The following is a 25189-nucleotide window of genomic DNA, read 5'->3' as shown; positions in this document are numbered from 1 at the left end:
GATCAATAGATCTAGAAATATCTCTCTCTTATCCCCCTTTAAAAATGATCTAAGTAAAAGAGCTTCTTCTCCCTCTTGTGTTTCACAGGAAAATTGAAATAAACTCTACAAAATCCTCGCATACCCGCTATGCTAACAGATTGTATTAAGTGTTTGCTGAGTTCTTGTACTCACCTTGTGACATTTCTGCTACAGACAAAGTCTCTTCGATAGATGGTGGTTTCTAGGTTGACATCGACGAGTAGATTGGGGTTACCGGGTGGCAATATGGAATCTATGGGTTGGGACATCATCGTTATGCTCCTGGCCTCTTAGGACTTTTGCTATATCTTGCTATTTCCAATAGCATAACTTCGCTTTCGTTGATTGATCTAATGTTAGGTCATTGACCTCTTCTTGTAATACTTTGTTTTTTGCTCTTTTATGAGCTTTTATTACTCCTTTGATTCATAGAGCTACTATTGTGCTACCGATTGTCTCAATGTAAGCTCTCGAGCTCTAGGTTAGCCTTATGTTAGATGAAGATCTGGTTTATCTAGCCCTGTCTTGGGGTTCCCCACACTATAGAAACAACAATCTAAGATCTAAACATACCACAACCAATTGTAATAGCTAAAAATTCTTTTCCGGTAGTTGCATAATTCCTTTGAGCACCTGATACGTGCATTTTTAATCATAATGCAACATATAGGACTAGTTCTTATTGATATTTGCATTGTTTTATCATTGTTTATGCATTTTTAGATGAATTATAGGACTTTCCTACAAAGTCCCTTTCATTGTTATTTAATTTATGGAAGGCAAAAAACCCCCTTTTTCGTATTTTGATGTTTCAGAGACCTTTCGGACATCAATAAATTGGAGAAAAAACACCTACCAAGTTTTTTTTATTAGGAGAAGGACATTGGGCACTTGAATCACGCGAGGGGAGCCACGAGGGACAAAAGAGCCCAGGTGGCGTGGGCCACCCTTAGGCCGCGCCACCTCGGCCCATTTGGGCCTCGGGCATATTCTTGGCTCTACCTTTTTACAGACGCCTCCGTTTTTTGCCAGAAAACCTACGTCATATTTTCCCACGAGCGGCGACGGCGGCGAAGGTTCACTCCTACTCCGGGAGAGGGCAGATCCTATTTCTTCGAAGCCTCCGGAGAGGGGAAAATCGAAGGCATCGTCATCACCTCTCCTCCTTGGAGAAGGGGGAGGCCTCTCCATCAACATAAATAACATCCCCAACATCAGCACCATCTCCATCTCCAATATCCCCCTCGTCCTCCTCATAGTTTGTTATTAATTGAACCCTGTATATTGTTTAAGTGCTATTTGCATGATTGTAATTTGTGTATTTGCTCATGAAAATGGTCATATGAGCCTTCGTAAGGGGTGTATTTGCTCACTGACTTGGCTGCACCTAATTTAGGCTCCGTTCAACAAGAATAAACTTGAGAAGATAATTACCATATTGTTAGAAATCTTCATGCTGTGTAAATCCATTGCCACCCTTGGGAATGCTTGTCACATATAAGTACACAAACACTTGAGTTTATCCTCTTTCTGCATAGAGGATTGATATTCTCTCATGGAGAGCATTCACTCATCACAATTTACTTTTAGCAATTTACACTACTGCAACCTACAAACCCAAAACACAAAATCATCGCATATTTTATTGTTTTACTTGTCTAACTTGCTAACCAATACCTTTGGCTCCTCGTGGGTTCGACAACTTTTTCTTATTGAAAAGTACTACAATAGATCTTCTGCACTTAGGAGACATCAGCAACATAAAGTGTCATACTAGCATAGTACATAAAATATAACTTACCATTCACACGTTGGACAAGAACAGCATCAATAATATTATCACTAGCATCACACTTTCAAATGGAAAACACCAATCACGTACTTGTATTATAGGAGCAGTGGCTGAAGCTTTCTTTAAAATCTCAAATGAATGCTTGCAATCATCATTGAAATAAAAGGGAGCATCTTGTTGTAAGAGATTACTCAGAGGTTTTGATATTATAGATAAATATTTGATAATACTTCTATAAAAACAAGCATGACCAAAAAGAACTTTTTATACCTTGAATATCTTTGGGATATGGCAATTTCTCTATTGCCTCTATTTTTGCACGGTATACTTCAATTCCTCTTCCCCATATCTGGTGTCCAAGCACCGGACCTTCTGTAACCATGAAGTGACATTTGTCACAATTTATGATCAAGTGTTGGTCCTCGCATCGCTGCAAAGCTTTGTTAAAATTCAGAAGACAATTATCAAAAGACATGCCATACATATAAAAATCATCTATGAATACTTTCTTTATTTTCTCAATGTAATAAGTAAATATAGGATTCATGCATCTCTGAAAAAAGTAGCCGGTGTATTACATAAACCGGATGACATTCTCCTATATGCAAATGTACCAAATGGGCAAGTGAAAGTTGTCTTTTCTTGATCATCTTTATGAACATGAATTTGAGAAAACCCCGAACAACCATCTAGATAGGAAAAATGAGAATGCTTATACAATCTTTCCAACATTTAATAAATAAAAGGAAATGGATAATGATCTTGGCGAGTAGATTTATTTAGCTTTGTGGAATCAATGCACATTCTATAACCAATAATAGTTTGTTGTTCTACCAAATCATTTTCATCATTTACAACTATGGGATAAATAATACCTACTTCAATTAATTTAAGTACCACTTTTCTTACCACTTCCTTCAATCTAGGACGAAGATAACGTTGAGATCGACAATGAGCTTTGCATCTTATTCCAAATGGATCGTAATATATTTAGGTCACCACTGTTATCTATAGCTCTTGTAAGATGCCACACTGGTCCGTGAAATCCCCGGACTTGTATAAACTCTTCCATATAGTAATACACAAATGGCTGGTTTATGAGCACACAATACATCACTAACTTCTGACGAGCTGAGCGGGACATGTCGCTGGAATGGATCGTAATATACTTAGATCACCATTGTTATATATACCTCTTGTAAGATGCCACACTGGAAATGTTTAATCTGTGAAATCCACTGCCTTGTATAAACTCTTCCATATAGTAAAGATTTACTAGATGGCCCTCGTAGTTTTTACCCTTCTCATTGGAGGGATTCTTTCATGTTAAAATCCTCTTACCTCGGCATTTTGGTTTCATCTTCTTTGTTATTTTTCTTGTGGTGATTATAACAACCACAAATCTCACATGGAAATGACTTCTAACGCAAGATTGTCATCGGTATCATCGGCAACACATTTTTTCCCCTTTTTATGTTGTGTGACGCTAACCCCTTTCTCGCCGCTACCTCTTTCCCCCATCCTTACTCGTGTGACACTTCTGGTTCTACCGGCATTTGCCAGTTTCCGTCACATACACCAAATACAAGCATAGCACCAAAACTCCGAGCATGAGATGCTCCAGTGTATATAGCCTTTTAGTGAACGAGAAATGTCTCTCTCGGGGGGTCCAGTGCACGAGTTCACTCAGTTTTTTCATGTTTCATTTAGCCTACTGACATACAACTTTTTTAAAAAAAATACTTGATAAAACATTAATACACGAATCTCAAAGCAGTGGATGGACGGTTACAATGTACATCGAACAATCGCTGCTCCGGAGAGCCCATAAGGAAGCCAAATGAAAAGAGGACAGCCAAATACCCTGGCCACAGCCCCTCAGTGAGTCACCTTTGTTTCACCTGCAAAAACCACTTGCAAACCACATAAACCGAAAGCGCCAGCTCCCCTCCGCCTCCATTTTTAGCAAACTTTCGCATAAACCTACCCCGGCCCCTTGCACCCCTTCTTCCCCTCCCTGCCACCTTCCCAAAACAACCGCGTAGGCTCCTCCATCCTTCTCTCGCGCCGCCTATGGAGGGTGAGCCTACATCGCTGGAGGCGGAGAAGGTGCCGGCCACGGACAGTATTGATGAGGAGGTGGGGCAGAGGGAGGAGGCCCCGCCGGTGGTGCTGAAGAAAGGGCCGTGGACGACGGCGGAGGACGCCTTGCTGGTGAACCACGTGCGGCAGCACGGTGAGGGCAACTGGAACGCCGTGCAGCGCCTGACTGGGCTTCTGCGCTGCGGCAAGAGCTGTCGGCTGCGGTGGACCAATCACCTCCGCCCGAACCTCAAGAAGGGCTCCTTCTCTCCCGACGAGGAGCTCCTCATCTCGCAGCTTCACGCGCAGCTCGGCAACAAGTGGGCTCGAATGGCCTCCCATGTAAGCTCCCTGTTCGATTCGATTGAATTCTTGTTTTCAATCTCAGTTTGCAGTAGTCTAGCATATGGCAAGTAAATCTTAAATCTTGACACGACGATCCTCACTTGGCCCACAGCTACCGGGAAGGACGGACAACGAGATCAAGAACTACTGGAACACGAGGACTAAGCGGAGGCAGCGTGCCGGCCTGCCGGTGTACCCACCCGAGGTGCAGCTCCAGCTCGCCATCACCAAGCGCTGCCGCTACGACGATTTCTCGCCCTTGCCGTCCCCGCAGCAATCGGCCAGCAATGTCCTGTCACTTGATGCCGCCGCCGATGCAGCCTCCGCAGGGTACACCAGCGCTCGCCCTCCGCCGCTCGACCTTGCTGGGCAGCTAGCCATGGCCAACCGGTCGGTGCAATTCCGGGCCCAGACGCCCTTCTCGGCGCCGTCTTCCCCATGGGCGAAGCCATTCGCACGGAACGCGCAGTACTTCCAGTTCGCGCATTCCTCGCCCGTGTCGCCGACGACGCCGACGGGACCCATGCACCCGGTCACACCGGAGCTGTCCTTGGGTTATGGCTTGCACGGCGGTGACAGGACTCGATTCACTCCCCTCTCGCCGTCTCCGGGCGCCAGAGTGGAGCTCCCTTCAAGCCAATTGCGCCCGGCGATGCCGCCGTCCTCGGCTGCCACCGCCCCCGTCGCAAGCGGCGGTTTGGACGAAGGAGCGTCGCAAGATCAGCAGAACGCGGCGAGCCTAGAGGCCATGCTGCAGGAGCTGCATGACGCCATCAAGATCGACCCGCCGGCGCATGCGAACGGAGCCGTCGACAGCCGCGCCGAGCAGAACGGTGTCAGTGGTGAGTAGTGCATGTCGTGCGTGAAGCATTTCTCACATTTTCCATTTCTTCGATGCATCCGAACTTTTAATTTTTTGTCTCTTTGTTGGAGAAGAGAACAAATGGTCATGATTATGATGTGAGCCGGCCGATAGATTACTAGCTAGTAGATCAAACCTTTTTGTTTGTGCTTCCAATTCTGGCCAAATTATGCATACTTCTTGAAAAGCAAAAGAAGCTCTAATTTGTTTTCGCACAGATTATTCTAGAATTTCAATTTACTCGGCAATATGAAAAGAAAAACAATATGTTGAGGTAAACAAAGAATTTCTACTACGTACTATTAGGACTAAGAGTTCTGAAGCTGTTCGGAATCTTCTTTGGATTTACTTTTGATAGTTTTAAGGTTAGTACACTACTCATACAGAGGATTTATTTAGTCCTTGCAAGACAGTGACTGCTTTCGATTTTCTTTGATGATTACTTTTCCTTATCTCGCTAAGTACTTTAATACCTTTATTATTCCCTTTACCCTTTTCTCTCACTCCCTCTCTGAATGTACTGCTTTACTACATACCTAATCTAATCCCTGATGCCAATTCATGCTTCCGTTTTGCTCTTTCATGATTGCTCGTTAGCTCCCGTAGCAACACGTAATGTCTCTTCTATATAATTTCCAAATTAACATCACCAATCAGTGTAAACGTGATCATATCCAGCACTACTTTTAGGAGATTTACTAGACAGGCTCATGATCTGCCTGGCTTGCTAGTGCAGAACAGAATCAAATGGGAATTGATTTACACCTCATGTTCCAACTAGCATGGAATATATAATAATCCATTATATGCATGGGAGAAACTTTGTGCCAACATCAAAACAATTTCCAGCCTTGAGAAAATTTTAGGACAAAAAATGGACGACACTATGTTAGCTAGCTAGATATGAATCATGGCTTGTTGTTCTAACCAGCTCACAACTGTATCCAGGTGACAACAAATCGGAGGGCGAGCTCAAAGATGACATCGACACACTGTTCGAGCTGATGATACCGACGGCCTTCCCCATGCCGGAGCCCGCTGCCCCAGCCGCTGCGCCCAACCACTCTGGCTCCATCTCGCAGCCCAGCAGCGACGACCAGGACCTCGGCATGGATCATATTGCGGTCATCGGCGGCGGCGGCTCATCGGAGCAGGACTGGAGCCTCGACGGCGCCTGCCAGTGGAACAACATGTCCAGCATCTGCTGACAAAAATCTTCCGCAGCTGTGCCGACGGTGCAGCTACCTCAGATCAGAAACAGGACTCCCAGGCGTTCTATGTGGGGTGTTTTGATGCAACTTTTTTTTCCATATTTTCGAGTTCGTCTTGTCAAGGTATATCGATCGTGGACCAAAATGTTCCATGTTCATCTGACTTAATCATGACTCAGTTTGAGCCGCCCCGTACATTCCAATCAAAATTTTCATCAGATTCTAGTCTATATATCCCTACTTCGGCTTAGCTTGTGTAGTCACACAAGGTATGTTATATAGATCCAGATCCTTTGCCGGCCGTGATCTTTGACGGTGGCCTTCTCTCAAGTTGGCGCTGAGTCATCTAGAAGTACGAACTTACTCTTTCCGTCCTGTAATATATGATGTTATTACAATTAATTCCAATGTATATTGGTTGTAATAGCATCTTAAAATTATGGGGCACAGTGATTACTGTTTTGTGCACAAGTTCAGCAATTAGCACGGGAAATCTCCCAGTTCCGAACTGGGCATAATCCTACTACTTGTAGCCTACAGCCACCATATAAGCCACACATCATACCTGCACATTCCCAAACTCCCATTTTTCCTATAAGTTTCAGACTCACAAAACATTTTTTTTCCATTTAACTTAACGTGCAAGATCAAGATCATGTGTATGCTCGGATAGGGAGACTGACTTTTCAGAACCTGGGTGCATGTGAACCCACTTTTTCAAAAGTGCGTTTGTGATGTAAAAACATATTTTAAAAATCGAAACACAAAATGAATGCAAAGGTGATCTCAAACATGTGCATACGTACCCCGCGAAATAAAAAAGTGGTTTCTCCGCGAAAAATTTCTACGCATACATGGAACATGCATACGTACCCCGTTATTTTTATTTCAGAATTTTTTAACATTTGAAAAATGCATTTCCCACCTGGGTTCACGTGCACCCAGGTTCAACCGGAACTTTTCCCTCGGATAGGCTGTTTATGACACACTATGTCAACCGCGACTCCAAGTAATTAAGTTGATAGCACGCTCACAATTCGCATCAACTATGCAGTTAACAGATGAATGGAAATATAGTATATAGAAAAGTTCTTGGTAGTGCAAATTCAGGTGAAATGTGCTAGTACTACTTAACTCTATTACACTATTTTTCCGGTCTGCTTCTTACTTCTACAAATGCGAAATTCAAGCAGGGTTTGGGTAGTCACAAATCTGTCGTGAAATTGATTAGCGCATATCATGCATGGTGGCTTGCTGCCTCCGGTCTCCCATGATGCAGAGTTGATCGAGGAACAAGGAGCAGTTGGATTGCATGAGCGAGTACCTCTCCATGCTAAATACGTGTTGTCCATTCTTTGCTGCTTGCTTCCTGCCATAAGTTCCTCCCATAAGGACGTTCCTCTTGTTGTGACTCCTTACTCCTCTGTTCCGGGCAGATTCTTTTTTCTCACTGCTTCTGGCTAACAGAAGCTTCTATTGGTTGTTCGGGGGCTCGCTAAAGACACAAAACGGATCTCATACAGAGGCCACCAGAGAAACTAGGGTATTTGAAATATTAGAATGAACTTGTAGATTAGGAGACTAAGATTTTCCACATCATCACCTGAATAAAACAGAAAAATGCAATCATTTTTGTCAATGACGCTTATTAATCAGAAAAATACTCTCCTCGTCAACGTTTTTACAAAAAGATGTGCCACAAGACATAGAAAATCGTCAGACATATTTAGGTTAGTACACGGTATTTGTGCTCCGCACACCTTCTATACTCTTATCCGGCTCATGAGCTCCAACAAAGCATTGCCATTTTATCAAAATGTGAAACCTAGATCTCGAAGTCCTTTGTTTTTCCTTCGATGTCTTCAGCGTAGAAATAATGACAGGTTTGTCAATCGTCGGGCCTTGCAGATACTTAGGGTTGCCTCTGGGTCTCCGCAAACCCTCTACGACCCAATTGCAATCGGCGGTGCAAAGCACGGTTAACCGCCTGCAACCATGGTGCGCCAAATTAATGACATATGGTGGGAGGACAATCCTGGTCCAAACTATGCTTTGTGCCATCCCGCTACAAGCCATGATGTCCCTATACATCCCTTGCAAGCGTCGTTGAAAATTTGTCGGGGCTTCATGTGGAACGCGAGGCGCGATGTGAAGGAGGGCCACTGCCATCCCCTCATGGGACCAAGTGGTGCCGCCTAAGGCCAATGGCAGCCCGGGCTTGCCCAACCTGCACCTCATGAACCTTGCCTTGAGGTGTAGATGTGCGTGGTTGCAGCGAGTTGACCAATCTAAAGCTTGGGTCGAGTTCGACCTGCATATCCTGCATCTATCCATGGAGTTTTTTGAGTCGGCGACGACACTTTGGCAATAGGGAGCGCACATTGTTCTATAGAGACTGGTGGCTCTATGGTCGAAGGATCAAAGACATTGCGCCTAACCTTCTGGCTAAGGTGCATCCACGCCGAATAGCCTCCCGCACAGTCAAGGAGGGGATAACGGGTGAGTGGCTCAGGGATTATGGTACGGACTTAGGGGCAGCAGCCGTGGCGGAGTTCTTCCACCTTTGGCATGTGCTAGCCAGGGTCCAGCTTGTGCCTCCGCAGGAGGATGCCATTGTTTGACATTGGTCTGGTGGTGGCGTCTTCTTAGCTAAGTCAGCGTACTATGCTTTCTTTGATGGGACGACAAGAGCTCCTACGCCCCACCTGATCTGGAACTCCAGGGCCCCCTACAACTATAAGTTCTATGCTTGGCTTGTCCCTTGAAATAAATGTTGGACGTTGGAGAGACTATGGCGACATGGTCTCCAACACCCGGGTGCTTGCCGTTTGTGTGACTAGGAGCCGGAAAACATTCAGTACCTCCTTCTTGGGTGTGTGGGTGGCGCGTGAGGTTTTGTCTTGAGCCCATTAGGGTAACCTAACTGGGTGCCAGGCGGCGATACTTACCTGCTTGAATGGTGGACCTCCATGGCTTGTTTGAAGGCTCTCCAAAGAGATATGTGCAGAACCCTCATCCTGGTCTTCTGGTGCATGTGGAGCCATATGAATAGCGTGGTCTTCGAGGGACAGATATGTGGAGAACCATCGTCTTGGTCTTCTAGTGCATGTGTAGGCATAGGAATGGCATGGTCTTCGAGGGTGTGACCTCGGCGGTGGGGGCGGTTAAGACTCGGATCAAGGAGGAGTATGAGAGGTGGGGCTTAGCTAGTCTCTTTAGGGCGGAGGGTTTTGGCTTTCCGGAGCCAACACCGATATGGTAGCTTATTTCAATGTAAATTAGTAAATTACTGGCCCACTAATAGTCTAAATTACATGTATAAATTGTTAATATGTGTATATACATATAAATCGGTTTTGTTAAATTCTAAAAGGAGTGTAATTAAATCTCAATCGACTTCCTAAACGATGGACCGCATCATGATTTGTGTTGTCATGTAAGTTGAATACGGGGTGCAACTGAGATTTCCCCAGTTGCACATGAGATGAAAATGAGCTTTTTCCAGCTGCACATGGGTTGCAAGGTACTTAAGAACTTGCATCCATACCTTAAACCATCAAACATGTTGCACATGAGTTACAACTAGGTTGTATTGAGACTTGAGTGACATCATCTGACTGAGATTTTTTTAAATGTAAGTTGATTGAGATCTAGACATGCCCTAACTAAATGTGATGTATATAGATTGTAAATAGCAAAGAGTGGTGTTTTGGCACATGGGATCATATGATCTCTTTATTTTAAAATGCATCTTAGATACATTTTGAAACATCAAAAAATTTGAAACAAAAAATTCGCACGAACATCTTCACATGCTACACGTCCACAAAGTTGTTTCGTCAAAATTCGACTTGTCTTGTGACGTGTGTAAAAAAGACAAAATTCAGTGCTTAAAATAAAACTTGTCACAACATAAATTTTCTCTTTTTTTATATAGACCACAAAAAGTATTGGTTTTTCTCGAAACTTGGCGTATGAACATATATTGTGGAGATCTAGAGGTAGAATTTTTTGTCAAAATTTTTCAACACTTCAAAATATATTTCTTGGTAGAGGGAGCATACGCACCCGGGAGCCAAATTGAATTTCCGGTAAATAGCAATTGAAGATTATAATTGCAAATGAGACGTAAAAAATGAACTTATGATGAAATGGTAAGCAATCCAATGTCCATGTAATTGGAAGAAGTTCAATTAAACGTCCATTATCAAAAAAGTAGTTGGAAGAAAAATCAAGTTACGACCAATTGAAAAACAAGATGACACGAGGACAAGAGAAAAGCTTGCCTTTTAGGCCCGGCATAGAAATCGAAGAAGAATACCACTTTCCTATGAGATATAGAGAGGTGATTAGGTTTTCCCTGCCTCCCGCCGGTGTAGCCACTTATCTGCATCGCCTTACGTGGCCTTAGGGCCATGGAGACGCAGTGGATCTCAGTGTTTGCCCGCTCTTTTATTTTGTTGTTTTGCCAGTCCATTTACGGTTTGTTCCTACTTAGAAAGGCATGTCAGTGATGACTGATGTGATCCGTCGCATAGAAAACAAAACGTTCCTACGAGATGCGAGTAAAATAAAGATCCAATTTCGTAAGAGCCAAGATCTAATCTAATAAGATGCAAGCAACGAGAGAGTTTAGATCTACATACCCTTGTAGATTTCAAAGCGGAAGAGTATTCAACGCGGTCAATGTAGTTGTTCCCTCCGCGATCCAATCCGATCAGCATCGCAACGAGCGGAGCCTCCGAGTTATGCACACGTGCAGTACAACACCGTCTCCTCCTTTATCCAACAAGCCTGGTGGAGATGTGGATGGGATCTATAGCCAACGGCGAAGGCAGTGGTGTCTATGGTGGAGAGCTCCGCGGGCAAGGTTTCTCCTACACGCAGGAGACGAGGAGGAAGAGAGAGGCAACATGGGGTATGACCGGCTAGGGTTTAAGTTCCCCTTCCCCTGCACCCCCTCCACTTATATAGGTTCATAGGGGCTCCTTGGCCCCTCCCCCAAGCCCCAAGGTCGGGCACCAAATGGGGGAGGGAGAAAACTTGCCCCCCAAGTTGGTCCCCCTATTTTTAAGGTTTCCTCTTGGGCCAGCCGCATGGGCCATGTGGGGATGGTGCCCCAGGCCCATGTAGACCTAGGCACCACCACTTGGTCCATGTGGATCCCTCATTAGGTGTGAGCCCCAATGGTGATCCCTTAGGAACCTGTATCGGAAAATCCCGAACTTTTCCGGAACCCAAAAAATGAATTTCCATATATGAATCTTATTCTACGGACCATTCCGAAACTCCCCGTGATGACTTGGATCCCATTCGAGACTCTGAACAAACCTGGTATCACCATCATGAATATCACATTTCTACCATAGTGATGTTGAGCGTTAAATGTGTGACCCTACTGGTTCGAGAATCTGTGGACATGATCGAGACACATCTCCGGTCAATAATCAATAGCGAAACCTGGATGTCCATAATGATTCCCACACATTCAACGCAGGTCTTTATCGGTTCAACCATGATGTTAAGGATTCAAACAATCTCATATTCCATTCCCTTTGTCTCGCGATATTTTACTTCCTCGAGATTTGATCATCGGTATCACCATACCTAGATAGCTAGTTTAATCTCGTTCGGGGCAAATACTCTTTACTCGTATCGTAACACATCATTCACTAGTGACTAACTCATTAGACACGTGTTTGGAAGCGACATAGAATGTGTGTTACCTGAGTGGGCCGTGAGTATATCTATCCATTACGTGGATGGATAAATCTCACTCTTGATACATACCACCCAATAAACACTTTCCGATATACCTAAAGACACCTTTATGATCACTCAATTACGAAGTGACGTTTGAAGTCCTCAAAGTATTATTTCGGTACTAGAGAATAACATAGTCTTATGGTCTAAGGATTGATATATTTGACATTGAAAGCTACAACATTTAAGCATTGGCACCATCAATTTTCTTTGCTTAGTTAGTTCATGTTCATCATATCATTCTTCTAATGACATAACCTTGTTGTTAATTCAGAACATATGTTTATGGTTAGGAAACCTTAGCCACATCATTAATCAATGAACTAGTCTAGTAAAGGCTTACTAGCAACATGATTTTATCTACAAACCACACAAGTATTAACGTTTCGGCTTAATAGAATTTTAGCATGGAGTATAGATATTTACCATGAACAAAGAAATATGATAATAACTATATTATTATTGTCTTGTCCATATTTTCAACAACGATACAGTGAAGATGGAATAAAGTCCGCTCGTCTAGCCTCCTTTCCGGTGATGGGTCTATCTGCACTGCAGAGTGTGCGGATGTTTGTCTCCGGCGGATCTTGTTGAATTTGGTCTCTTCATCGGTTATGACTAATGTTCTCTTGCGTTTGTCCTTTAGGGACTTAGTACGACGACTTCCAGTATATTTACTAAAATAAGCTCTACTATGATAAGTTTTGCCCGGCTTCAATAAAGGAGAAGCGTGCACAGCGACATGCCTTTGGCTCGTTCGAGTGCTTGTAGTCATTTTTAGTGATCTAAAGATTTTTCTGTAATTTTTAATATCTTTAGATTTGGTGTACTAGACAAAATTATGAATAGATCAGTGAAATTTTCATAAAAAGAAAAGCTTGCCTCATCCTTCCTCGCATCTCGCATATGTCGATGATTGGAAGTTAGAGTATCGGACATGTTAGGAGGTGATGCAATTGCTCATGGTCGATCCGTTAGGAAAGAGCTGCACGCCAAACGAAAAGGGCACCATAAATGATTAAATGAACATGCTTACGCCAATTCCAAGTTTCCGACGCTCGTAGAGTGCAGCCAATTCCGCCGACGTGAATACGTGATCCATGTAGATTGCAGGTGACACTGCAGGCAGGCGTTCCGATCGGGCAAGTGTCGAGTCCTACATAGACTTCGGATGCCACCATAGGAAGCTAGTGGATGAATTGATGGCATAAGGAGGAAGCCAAATTGGATACCCACTCAAACGAGTAGCTTCTTGAAACTTTGTTGCGATCGAGGTGCTCTACTATTTTCGGCTTTCCAGGGACCGATCGAGATGTACGTTTTCTGAAAGAATGGACCGACCGGCACAACATGTGGAAAACCCCTATTTGTGGAAGCATCTATATGCCGCTCAATGTCTCTGGAAAGCAGGCCCTGTTCATAGCTAAGGGCATCTCTCCATTGATCCGACGCGTTTTGAATGCTAAAAGTGACCGTACGCGTTCGTGTGCGTCAGGCGATGGACGTGGAATCGGCTTCGCATTTCCGTTGGGGTGTGTCTCCAGTGGCCAGACACACATTTCGTTTTCCTAGTTTTTTTACATTGATAAAACAATTTACATAGTTAGCAGAAAAGCATAAAAAATAAGAAAAGCCATGGCCTTCTAACCCTACTTACGTCTCGTCGTCGTTGGGCACCTAGGTCAGGTCGACGCGCTCTGGGACCACACATGGCCAATCGGGAACTGGCGGAGCAAATGCCGGTGCGGCCGGTGGTGGAGGTGGAGCGGCCAGTGCTGCCAACGGGCATGTGGGCAGCGGTGGAGTGGCTGGTGCTACCCACAGGTACGTCGGCGGAGGTAGCAAAAGAGGAGGCACCGAGGCCTGCAACGCCACATTGAAGGCATCTTCCTCCCACAGGCCGCGGCGGCTGCGGCAGCTCCGATATGAGGATGCCTAGCCTCGTTGCCTCCTCGTCGGTCAGTTCTTCTAGCAGCTCGATTTCCCTACCCTCCTCTAGTGCCATCTGGATATCGTGGAAGACGTTGGCGACAATGTCGGCGGAGTTGTCCCGCATTTCCTAGGGCGGCGGAGGTGGCGCCATACGCGGCAACAGACGATGAGGTCGTGGAGGCGGGCCGTAGTTGTAGTTGTAGGGTTCTTAGCATAGAAAACAAAAAAATTCTACAGTAAGAATGAATAAAACCAAGATCCAATATATGGAAAGTTCAAGATCTAATCTATGAGATCAGAGCAACGAGATAGATGAGAAACTCACCCTCGAAGATCCAAAGACTTAATGAGATCCGATGTCGTGGTTGATGAAGAGGTTCCTTCCGGTGCTGCGATCCGGCAGCACTTCCGTACTCGGTCACACATACGGAGTCGATGTAGACGTTTGTCGAGGGTAGCAGAGGTAGGAGATCCCCTCGGAATCCCAGCAGCATGACGGCGTGGTGGTGGTAGAGGAGAATTCCTGCAGGGCTTCGCCTAAGCCTGCGCAGGAAGAAGGAATAGGGAGGAGAGGTGGCGGCTAGGGTTGGGACTTGGGAGAGAGGGAAAGTGGTCGGACACCTCCTCATCTCTATTTATAGAGGGAGGTGCGTCCAGGGTTGCCCCCTTGGCCCACCTCCTCCTAGGGCCAGCGCATGGGGAGGGGGGGAAGAAATCCCCCCCCCCCCCCCAATTCTAGGGATTTGATCTATCCCCCGGTTGACTTATCTCTAGGGTGCGGCCAGCTGGGCTTCTTGAACTGCCATAAGGCCCCCGCAGCATTACCTCAGCCCATGTGGCCCCTACCGGGGTGGTGGGCCCACCAGTGGCCATCTAGAACCTTCTATAAGCTCCGGTGAAAACACCGAAACTTTTCCGAATCCCAGAAGATGACTTCCCTTATATGAATCTTATTCTTCGGACCATTCTGGACCTCCTTGTGATGTCCTGGATCCCATCCGAGACTCCGAACAACATTAGGTCTCCAACTAATATTCCATATCTACTTAAACAACATCGAATCTTAAGTGTGTCACCCTATGGTTCGCGAACTATGCAGACATGACCGAGACACCTCTCCGATCAATAGCCAATACTGGGACCTGGAGATCCATAATGGCTCCCACATATTCAACGATGACTTCGTGATCGAAAGAACCATTAAAATACGATATTGATTCCCTTTGTCGCGCGATACTTTACTTATCTGAGGTTCGACCATCCGTACCTCCATACCTAGTTCAACCTCGTTACTGATAAGTATTCTTTATACGTTCCGTGATACGACATCCCTTGTGACCTAGTCACATGCTTGCAAGCTAATTGGATGCCATTCCACCGAGAGGGCCCAGAGTATATCTATTCGTCATTTGGATGGACAAATCCCACTCTTGATCCATGCGCTTTAACTCATACTTTTAGAATACCCAATTCCACCTTTATAACCACTCAGTTACGAAGTGACGTTTGATGTCATCAAAGCATCCCTCCGATCTTAGTGATTAACATGATCTCATGGTTGAAAGATTAGGTTACTATGTATTTGAAAGCTTATAGCAAAATGAACTTAAATACTTGATCTTATGCTATGCTTACTATGGGTGTGTGTCCATTATGTCATTCTCCTAATGACATGATCTTGTTATTAACAACATCCAATGTTCATGATCAGAAAACTTTCATCATCAATTAATCAACAAGCTAGTTTAAACGAGAGGCTTACTAGGGACTCTGTTTTGTTTACAAAACACACATGTATCAATGCTTCCACTTAATACAATTAAAGCATGGGATGTAAACATTTATCATGAACACTAAGATATAACAATAACCATTTTATTATTGCCTCTCGGGCATATCTCCAACAGTAGTCCTAGCCATTGAGGAACGCCGCCCTCCGCCTCTTATCGGTTTCGTATCGGCGGTAGTCGTCCCACGTGGGCAATTCGATGGCGTACGTGGGGTCTTCACGGAGGTCTGGCGGGAGAAGAGCGGGAGGTATAGAGGGAGATCTCTTCGAGCCGCTTCGGGCCAGACCGTGGCACCGGTGGAATGGGCACCCACACGGAGCTGAGGAGCCACCCACCCGGCATGTGCACATTGTTCTACTCATCGCAGGGCTGCCAGTTCTTGTAGAGCATCCGAGCGATGTTGACAAGGAGGGAGACCCTCATCCGATGGTTATCCTCCTTCACCCGGAACGAGGATACCTCGTGGTCGTTCTTCTTGTTTCCCATGGTGAGGCGGCTGAGCATTGTGAATGTCGGCGTGGTGGGAGCAATGGAGGCTAGGGAGGTTTGGCCGGTGGCATAATATAGCCCATACCCTTTTAAGTATGAGCGCGGGACTCGAGGGCCGCGTGCCATTGATGACGGCGTTGAAGACGTGTCGTCGCCCGTCAAACCTGGCGCGGCCGCTGAAGACGAAGTGTTGCATTGATGGCGACGCAGAAGGTTGCGGCACACGCAGGCGTGGAAGCGATACGGCCTAAGCGATGCGCCTCATCGGCAATGCCCACCATGAGGGGCTTGGGTTTAGAAAAAGGCGACGATGGAAGTTCCGGGAGCGAGAGAAGACACGACGTACCCTGGTTCACATCTCCGCGGTGGAGGATCGCTACGTCCTGCTAGCAATCCACTATATGAACATATGTGTACGGGGGGCCGCCATAGGCGGAGTTGTTGTATCTAGTCTAGTTCTAATTTGCGGGTTGCGATGTCTAGGTGTATCGCACCTATGTTTTATGTTTCTGATTATGTGTCCTCTAAGGGGTGCCCCTGCTTGGCTTTATATATCAGCCAAACTAGGGTTTACAAGAGTCCTAGTAGGATTCGTATTGGAGTCTTCTTTCTTGTAATCCTAGTTGATATTCCTTATGGGTCCAGCTTGTCAAATCCTTGTGCTGGTCCATCTTCATAATCTGCACCGGGTATGGCAATGTCGGGTACCCGAAGGGTTATGCCCACATCAGTAGCTCCCGAGTGTCTGGCCGAAGTGAAGCTTCGGGCAGGGACTAAAGTTTTCATCGTCCGAATTTCTTGATCATCTGTTGAATGTTGAATCTTGTGCTTGATGTAGAGTTGAAGTTGCTTTTTGTCGGGTGCGCGAAGCGCTCCCGATGGGAGTAGCCCCCGAGTCTATGGGCGGGTGCTTGCAGCCGCGCATAGACTCAAGTTGTACTACTCGAAGATCTTGATGTTGATGCCAACGTCTTCGGGTTTATTTTTCTTTGTCGACGAGGCTGCCATCTTTTTATCGGGTGCACGACCAGCGCTCCCGATGAGAGCAGCCCCCGTGCCTGTAGATGAATATGAAATAGTCATGTATAGGGTGTAAAAAATGTTGAGTTGAATACCGTATACTTCTTCGAGTTCCGAGAACATTTGGATGCTTTCGATGATGGTGATGATTTTGATGATATCATAGATAGAGGAGTTGATGATTTTAACGATGTCATAGAGGAATCGATGATTTTGATGATGTCCTGGAGGAGTCGATGATTCGGATGATGTCCCGGAGGAGTCGATGATTTGGATGATGTCCCGGAGGAGTCGATAATTTTGATGATGTCCCGGAGGAGTCGATAATTTTTATCGGGTGGGCGTCCAGCGCTCCCGATGGGAGTAACCCCCAAGTATAGGCACATATGCTTTCAACCGTGTGTAGACTCAAGTCGAGCAACCCGATGTTATAGTTTTCTTCAGATGCCGGTGGAAAATATTTGTTGTCTAAGAAGCAAATCTTGATGCTCTTATTTTCGGCATCGGTATTGTGATGCTTTTGTATGAAAGTTATCGGGAGCAATTTCTTTGAGTGATCAGCTCATGTTGCAGGTTCAATGAACCCGTAGTAATCACAATTTTGCTACAACCGACGATGTATGTTTTGGCGACAGCACCCGAGTGAATCGAGGGAACTATGCCGGTCGTCGACTCCGTCGCTCTTTAGTACCTCCTTTGTTTGAAGTACCGGCATGGGTCTTTTTGTAAGTAGTATTTATCCTCGCTATCAGCAGCACTCACTTATTCTTGAGGCTTCAGCAGAGGATAATTGTGTATTGATATAAGTCCCGTTTATGTTACCTTCTATTGCAGCGCTCGTATTTTTTCGAGGCTTTAGATGGTAATTTCGGGTATAGTCATTGAAAACGATCCTCGATCTTTTTTATGGAGTTCATTTGCCGAAGTCAATATTCGTGGTGTTGTGCGAAAAAATCTTGAAGAACTTGTTCGGGTGTCCCGAATCAATTCAGTCCGGATAAACGAAACTCGAGTCTTCATGTTTGCTTGAATTCCAACGAACCAGCGCTCCCGATGGAAGGAGACGCAATAGTCGAAAATTTTCTAAGAGCCCCCGAGTAATTCCAGCGCTCCCGATGGGAGTGCATCGGGTCAATATTATATAAGATGATATCTATTGAATATTCAAGATGGTGAATCCACCGACCCGATAATGTATCGGATCAATATTATATAGCCATAGAAGATAAATCCATTGATAACCATAGATGATGAAGCCATTGATCCGGGAGTGCATCGGGAGAAGATATATCCAGAATCGAAGAATATAAATCCATCGAGTAATCAAGAGTACTATCGGTAACGATGTAATGGCACCTCCCCGAGCGTCGGGCTTAGCTCGGCTGCGGCGATGCCAATGTGGAGGCAAGTCGCATGGTAAACGCAATCGAAGTAATAGCCCGGCCAGAAATAATTGATGTGGCGGGCGCAGTTGAAGTAATTGTCCGGCCAAAAATAGTCGATGTAGCAGCGTAGTTGAAATAATTGCGCGGACAGAAATAGTCGATGTAGCTGGCGCAGTTGAAGTAGTCGCCGGCCAGAAATGGTTGATGTAGCCGTGCAGCGCCTGGCCGGCGTGGCCGATGAAGAAGAAGAAGACGTAAATGATATGTCTGATCCGCCATGGGTGAGCACCCGAATATATCAAGTCCGCGACGTCGGGTCCGCGACACACGAGCCCCAGTATGACGATTGCGTGATGGCAGGCGCAGTCGTCCGAGCAGAGTAGTCGATACTTTGTTTCAATCTGCAGTTATATTGCGGCGCAAAAATCTGCGTGCAAATAATAGTAAGATCCAAAAAATATTTGGCGAAAATAAGTTTTGCATATAGTAATTAACCGAAAGTATAACACCTGATTATTTTTTTGTACCGGTTGGTTGGTTGTGCCGATGAACCTTTTTTTTATGGCGAGTTCGCGGTGGGTGTAGGCTGGCGTTGTGCATGCAGTCGATGTATCCAATCCTCGAGGGACGAGCTCCAAGTTTGGCGCAATAGTCACGGTGAAGTTGAAATATTATTCCAAATAGTCGGTGCAAGCCGACGACTCGCTGGTGTACTGTTGATTCTTCGTCTTTGTGGGAGATGGCTTGTACATGTTTCTTTTTACCACGCACATAGCACTCGATTGATCTGGCATAATTTTCTTTGCGTTTTGCAAGCAGCTAACAATGGGACATAACTTGATCCCTGCAAACCTTGGTATGAAGCAAAACGTGTCCGGTCACTTCTTACATGTTGAACGATAGAGAGAGGTTTGGCGTAATATGTTGAATGTTGTATTGAACCTCTCGGACGAGTATATATAGGGGTAGAAGTCTTGGGAGCCAAGAAGGTATCCTAGAGATAAGGCAGGAGATGATTACAAATCATATACTACCAAATACACATATACCAAATATATCTCGAACACTCTCCCGAAGTCGTAGCGTTAGTGACGTGAACAACAGTAACATCGCGGACGGTCAGACTGGAGAGAAGCCGAAGGTAGGAACCAACGGGCTCCGATACCATGTTGAACGATAGAAAGAGGTTTGGCGTAATGTGTTGGATGTTGTATTGAGCCTCTCGGACGAGTATATATAGGGGTACAAGTCTTGGGAACCAAGAAGGCTATCCTAGAGATAAGGCAGGAGATAATTACCAATCATATACTACCAAATACACATATACCAAATATATCTCTAACATTACCATAAAACTCACAAGGCACAGCTGCCAGCTACTTGTCCAGAAAATTCACGCGCATACAGAGCCGAGCACGAAATCTGGATGTATCCCGTATCTGGCCGGCAACCCATGCAATATCGCCCAATGGAGACGTGCTGCCATGGCAGGCAATCAGCGGCTGCGCGCATGAACTATCTGCTATGCACTCCTTTTTGGTTTTTCCTATATGTGGTCTCGGTCATTGCTAGCCCTCCGACGTACAATACTTCCGATCCCAATTGATTCAACGACCTAGACGAGGTAGTCTGATTAACTTCGGTGCCCACCGTAATTGATGAGGAGCCGATAGATTCAATCAGTAGTCCCTCAAGTAATCTGTGTAGATCGAGTCTCGATGACCGGCAGCGACATAGAGCGCAATGATTTCGCCGACTCAGCGAAGATCCGTATGGTGATGATGAGCCTGCAACACGCTGACGCATATGATCCGATCACTAACGATCTTGTTGTCGATGTTGATGATGACGAATCCTGTCCGGATGACAAAATCCAATCACCGTGTTTCCCACAAACGACGCCAATTGTCGAGGCGGCTCCTCGGAAATTCCCACCATGAGGGGCTTGGGTTTAGAGAAAAGCGACGGTGGAAGTTCCGGGAGCGAGAGAAGACACGACGTACCCAGGTTCACGTCCCCGCGGTGTAGGATCGCTACATCCTGCTAGCAATCCACTATATGAATATATGTGTACATGGGGCGGCCATAGGTGGAATTGAAGTATCTAGTCTAGTTCTAATTGCGGGTTGCGATGTCTAGGCATATCGCACCTATGTTTTATGTTTTTTATTATGTGTCCTCTAAGGGGTGCCCCTTGATACGTCTCAAACGTATCTATAATTTCTTATGTTCCATGCTAGTTATATGACAATACTCACATGTTTTATATACACTTTACATCATTTTGATGCATTTTCCGGCACTAACCTATTAACAAGATGTCGAAGCGCCAGTTCCTGTTTTCTGCTGTTTTTGGTTTCAGAAATCCTACACAGGAAATATTCTCGGAATTGGACGAAACAAAAGCCCACGGTCTTATTTTCCACGGAGCATTCCATAAGTCCGAAGAGGAGACGAAGAGGGGCGACGAGGCGGCCACACCCTAGGGGGGCGCGGCCCCACCCCTGGCCGCGCCGCCTTATGGGGTGGGCCCCTCGAGCGTCCCCCGACTCTGCCCCTTCGCCTATTTAATCTCTCCGTCGCGAAAACCCTAGTACCGAGAGCCACGATACGAGAAAAGTTACTGAGACGCCGTCGCCGCCAATCCCATCTCGGGGGATTCTGGAGATCGCCTCCGGCACCCTGCCGGAGAGGGGAATCATCACCGGAGGGCTCTACATCACCATGCCCTCCTCCGGATTGATGCGTGAGTAGTTTATCCTTGGACTATGGGTCCATCGCAGTAGCTAGATGGTTGTCTTCTCCTCATATGCTATCATGTTTAGATCTTGTGAGCTGCCTATCATGATCAACATCATCTATTTGTAATGCAACATGTTGTGTTTGTTGGGATCCGATGAATATGGAATACTATGTCAAGTTGATTATTGATCTATCATATATGTGTTGTTTATGATCTTGCATGCTCTCCGTTGCTAGTAGAGGCTCTGGTCAAGTTGATACTTGTGACTCCAAGAGGGAGTATTTATGCTCGATAGTGGGTTCATGCCTCCATTGAATCTGGGACGATGTGACGAAAGTTCTAAGGTTGTGGATGTGCTTGTTGCCACTAGGGATAAAACATCAATGCTTTGTCTAAAGATATTTGTATTGTTTACATTACGCACGTACTTAATGTAATTGTCTTGTTTGCAACTTAATCGGAAGGGTGCGGATGCAAACCGAAGGTGGACTTTAGGCATGATGCATCGGATAGCGGTCTATGTTCTTTGTCGTAATGCCCTAAGTAAAACTCATATTAGTCATCATGATATGTATGTGCATTGTTATGCCCTCTCTATTTGTCAATTGCCCAACTGTAATTTGTTCACCCAATATGTTATTTATCTTATTGGAGAGACACCACTAGTGAACTGTGGACCCCGGTCCATTCTTTTACATCTAAAATTCAATCTACTGCAATCTATGTTCTCTGTTGTTCTTTGCAAACAAACATCATTCTCCACACCATACGTTTAATCCTTTGTTTACAGCAAGCCGGTGAGATTGACAACCTCACTGTTAAGTTGGGGCAAAGTATTGTGATTGTGTTGTGCAGGTTCCACGTTGGCGCCGGAATCCCTGGTGTTGCGCCGCACTAGACTCCTTCACCAACAACCTTCACGTGGACTTCATCTCCTACTGGTTCGATAACCTTGGTTTCTTACTGAGGGAAACTTGCTGCTGTACGCATCACACCTTCCTCTTGTGGTTCCCAACGGACGTGTGCTTCACGCGTCATCAAGCTAATTTCTGGCGTCGTTCCCGGGGAGATCAAGACACGCTGCAAGGGGAGTCTCTCACGCCCAATCTCTTTACTTTGTTTATTGTCTTGCTTTATTTTATTTTCTGTTTTGTTTGCTTTCTTTATATCAAAAACACAAAAAATTTAGTTACTTGCATTTACTTTATTTAATTCAGTTTGCTTTACTTATTTTTATTACTGTTAAAATGAATACTCCTGAGAACACTAAGTTGTGTGATTTCACTAGCACCAATAATAATGATTTTATATGCACTTCTGCTTTAGAAGCTAGTTGCATTATTGAAAGTCTAGTTGGAATACCACCTGTTAATGAAGCTAAAACTGAAATCTCTCTTGAGGATGTCATGAAAAAGTTGGAGGCCATAGAGAAAAATCTTCCAAGTGTTGAGACTAAATTGGGAATATTACTTGATAATATTGATAAACTTGATAAATCTCTAGGAGGAATTAATGAAAGAATTGTTGTCTTAGAAACTTATGCTATCCATGATAATCAAACCCATAGGATTGGTGAACTTGAAAAAGCTATGGGAACCTTGGGTTCAACTTTTTCTTCTTTTAAGTTTAAGGAGAAAGCTTATGTGGGTAAGGAGCAAAAGTTCATGTATGTCTTTAAGGTGCCTAAGCCAAAGAATTATTATAAGCCTAAAGTTGATAAAACACTTAGTACTACTATGGGAAATTTAGATAATGGAGCATCTAAGATACCTATTGTGACAAGTTGTGTTTTTAAGGAAAATCATGATGTTGATGCTTCTTCTCTTGATGTTACTTGGTTTACACTTTCTGCGCCTAGCTGAAAGGCGTTAAAGAAAAGCGCTTATGGGAGACAACCCATTATTTTATTTCTGCAATTTTTGTTTTACATTTGAGTCAAGGTGTTTTTTACTACTCTAGCAATACCTTTGTATATTTACTCTATTGCATTGTTGTGCCAAGTAAAGTCTTTGATAGAAGGTTGATACTAGATTTGGATTTCTGCGCAGAAATAGATTTTTAGCTATCACGAATTTGAGTAGATCTCTCTGTAGGAGAATCTAAAAAATCTGCAAAAATTCATGCGTGTTCCTCAGATATGTACGCAACTTTCATTCAATTTGAGCTTCTTCATCTGAGCATGTTAAGTGCCTCGAACAAATTCGTCTTTACGGACTGTTCTGTTTTGACAAATTCTGCCTTTTATTTCACATTGTCTCTTTTACTGTGTGGAGTGGATTTCTTTGCTCCATTAACTTTCAGTAGCCTTGGGTAATGTCCAGAAGTGTTGGGAATGATTGTGTCCTCGATGAACATGTGAATTTTTGATTATGCACTAACCCTCTAATGAGATTGTTTTGAGTCTGGTGTGAAGGAAGTTTTCAAGGGTCAAGAGAGGAGGATGATATAATATGATCGAGAAGAGTGAAAAGTCTAAGCTTGGGGATGCCCCCGTGGTTCATCCCTGCATATTTCAAGAATACTCAAGCATCTAAGCTTGGGGATGCCCAAGGCATCCCCTTCTTCATCAACAACTTATCAGGTCACTTCTAGTGAAACTATATTTTTATTCCGTCACATCTTATGTGCTTTCCTTGGAGCGTCGGTATGTTTTTATTTTTGTTTTTGTTTGAATAAATTCGGATCCTAGCATTCCTTGTGTGGGAGAAAGACACGCTCCGCTTTTTCATATTGAACACTGGTGTTCTTAGTTTTACTTTTAATGTTCATGGCGAAGGTTGAAAATCGCTTCGTTTATTGCTATTTGGTTGGAAACAGAAAATGCTTCATGTGGTAATTGGTATATTGTCTTGAATAATTTGATACTTGGCAATTGTTTTGAGTTCTCAAGTAGATCATGTTTAAGCTCTTGCATCATGTAGTTTAAACCTATTAATGAAGAACTACCATAGAGCTTGTTGAAATTTGGTTTGCATGATTGGTCTCTCTAAAGTCTAGATATTTTCTGGTAAAAGTGTTTGAACAACAAGGAAGACAGTGTAGAGTCTTATAATGCTTGCAATATGTTCTTATGTAAGTTTTGCTGTGCCGGTTCATACTTGTGTTTGCTTCAAACAACTTTGCTAGTCAAAGCCTTGTACTGAGAGGGAATGCTTCTCGTGCATCCAAAACCTTGAGCCAAAACTTATGCCATTTGTGTCCACCATATCTACCTACTATGTGGTATTTTTCTGCCATTCCAAAGTAAATTGCTTGCGTGCTACCTTTAACATTTCATTCCTTGTCTTTGCAATACATAGCTCATGGGAAAGTAGCCTACAAACTATTGTGGTAAAGAATATGTCGCTTATGTATCTTATTTCTTATACGTTGCTTGTTGAGCGGTAACCATGTTATCTGGGGACGCCATCAACCTGTTACACTTTTGTTGAATATCATGTGAGTTGCTATGCATGTTCGTCTTGTCTGAAGTAAGGGTGATTTATCATGATTAAATGGTTTGAGTATGCATATTGTTAGAGAAGAACATTGGGCCGCCAACTAAAGCCATGTATCATGGTGGAAGTTTCAGCTTGGACATTAATCCTCAATCTCTTATGAGAATATTATCTGTTGTTGAATTCTTAAAGCATTAAAGAGGAGTCCATTATCTGTTTTCTATGTTGTCCCGGTATGGATGTCCTCAAGTTGAGATCTATCAAAATCGAGAAATCAAATGCGATCTATCTCCTTGGACCTTTGTACGAGGTGACAT

The 25189-nt window shown here is 44.4% G+C and overlaps 1 protein-coding gene across 1 annotated transcript; it reads left to right on the top strand.

Annotated features, from left to right (window-relative positions):
- Positions 1–3886: 3886 nt before the first annotated feature.
- LOC124695858 (transcription factor MYB65-like) lies at positions 3887–6310 on the top strand. The gene is made up of 3 exons (XM_047228667.1): positions 3887–4237; positions 4353–5086; positions 6034–6310. Exons 1-3 carry the CDS (start codon positions 3887–3889, stop codon positions 6308–6310), a joined length of 1362 nt encoding a protein of 453 aa, XP_047084623.1.
- Positions 6311–25189: the final 18879 nt, after the last annotated feature.

Source organism: Lolium rigidum, chromosome 3 (genome assembly GCF_022539505.1).
Source record: "Lolium rigidum isolate FL_2022 chromosome 3, APGP_CSIRO_Lrig_0.1, whole genome shotgun sequence".
In the NCBI taxonomy this organism is placed as follows: domain Eukaryota; kingdom Viridiplantae; phylum Streptophyta; class Magnoliopsida; order Poales; family Poaceae; genus Lolium; species Lolium rigidum.
This window is presented reverse-complemented; position numbering and strand designations above follow the sequence as displayed.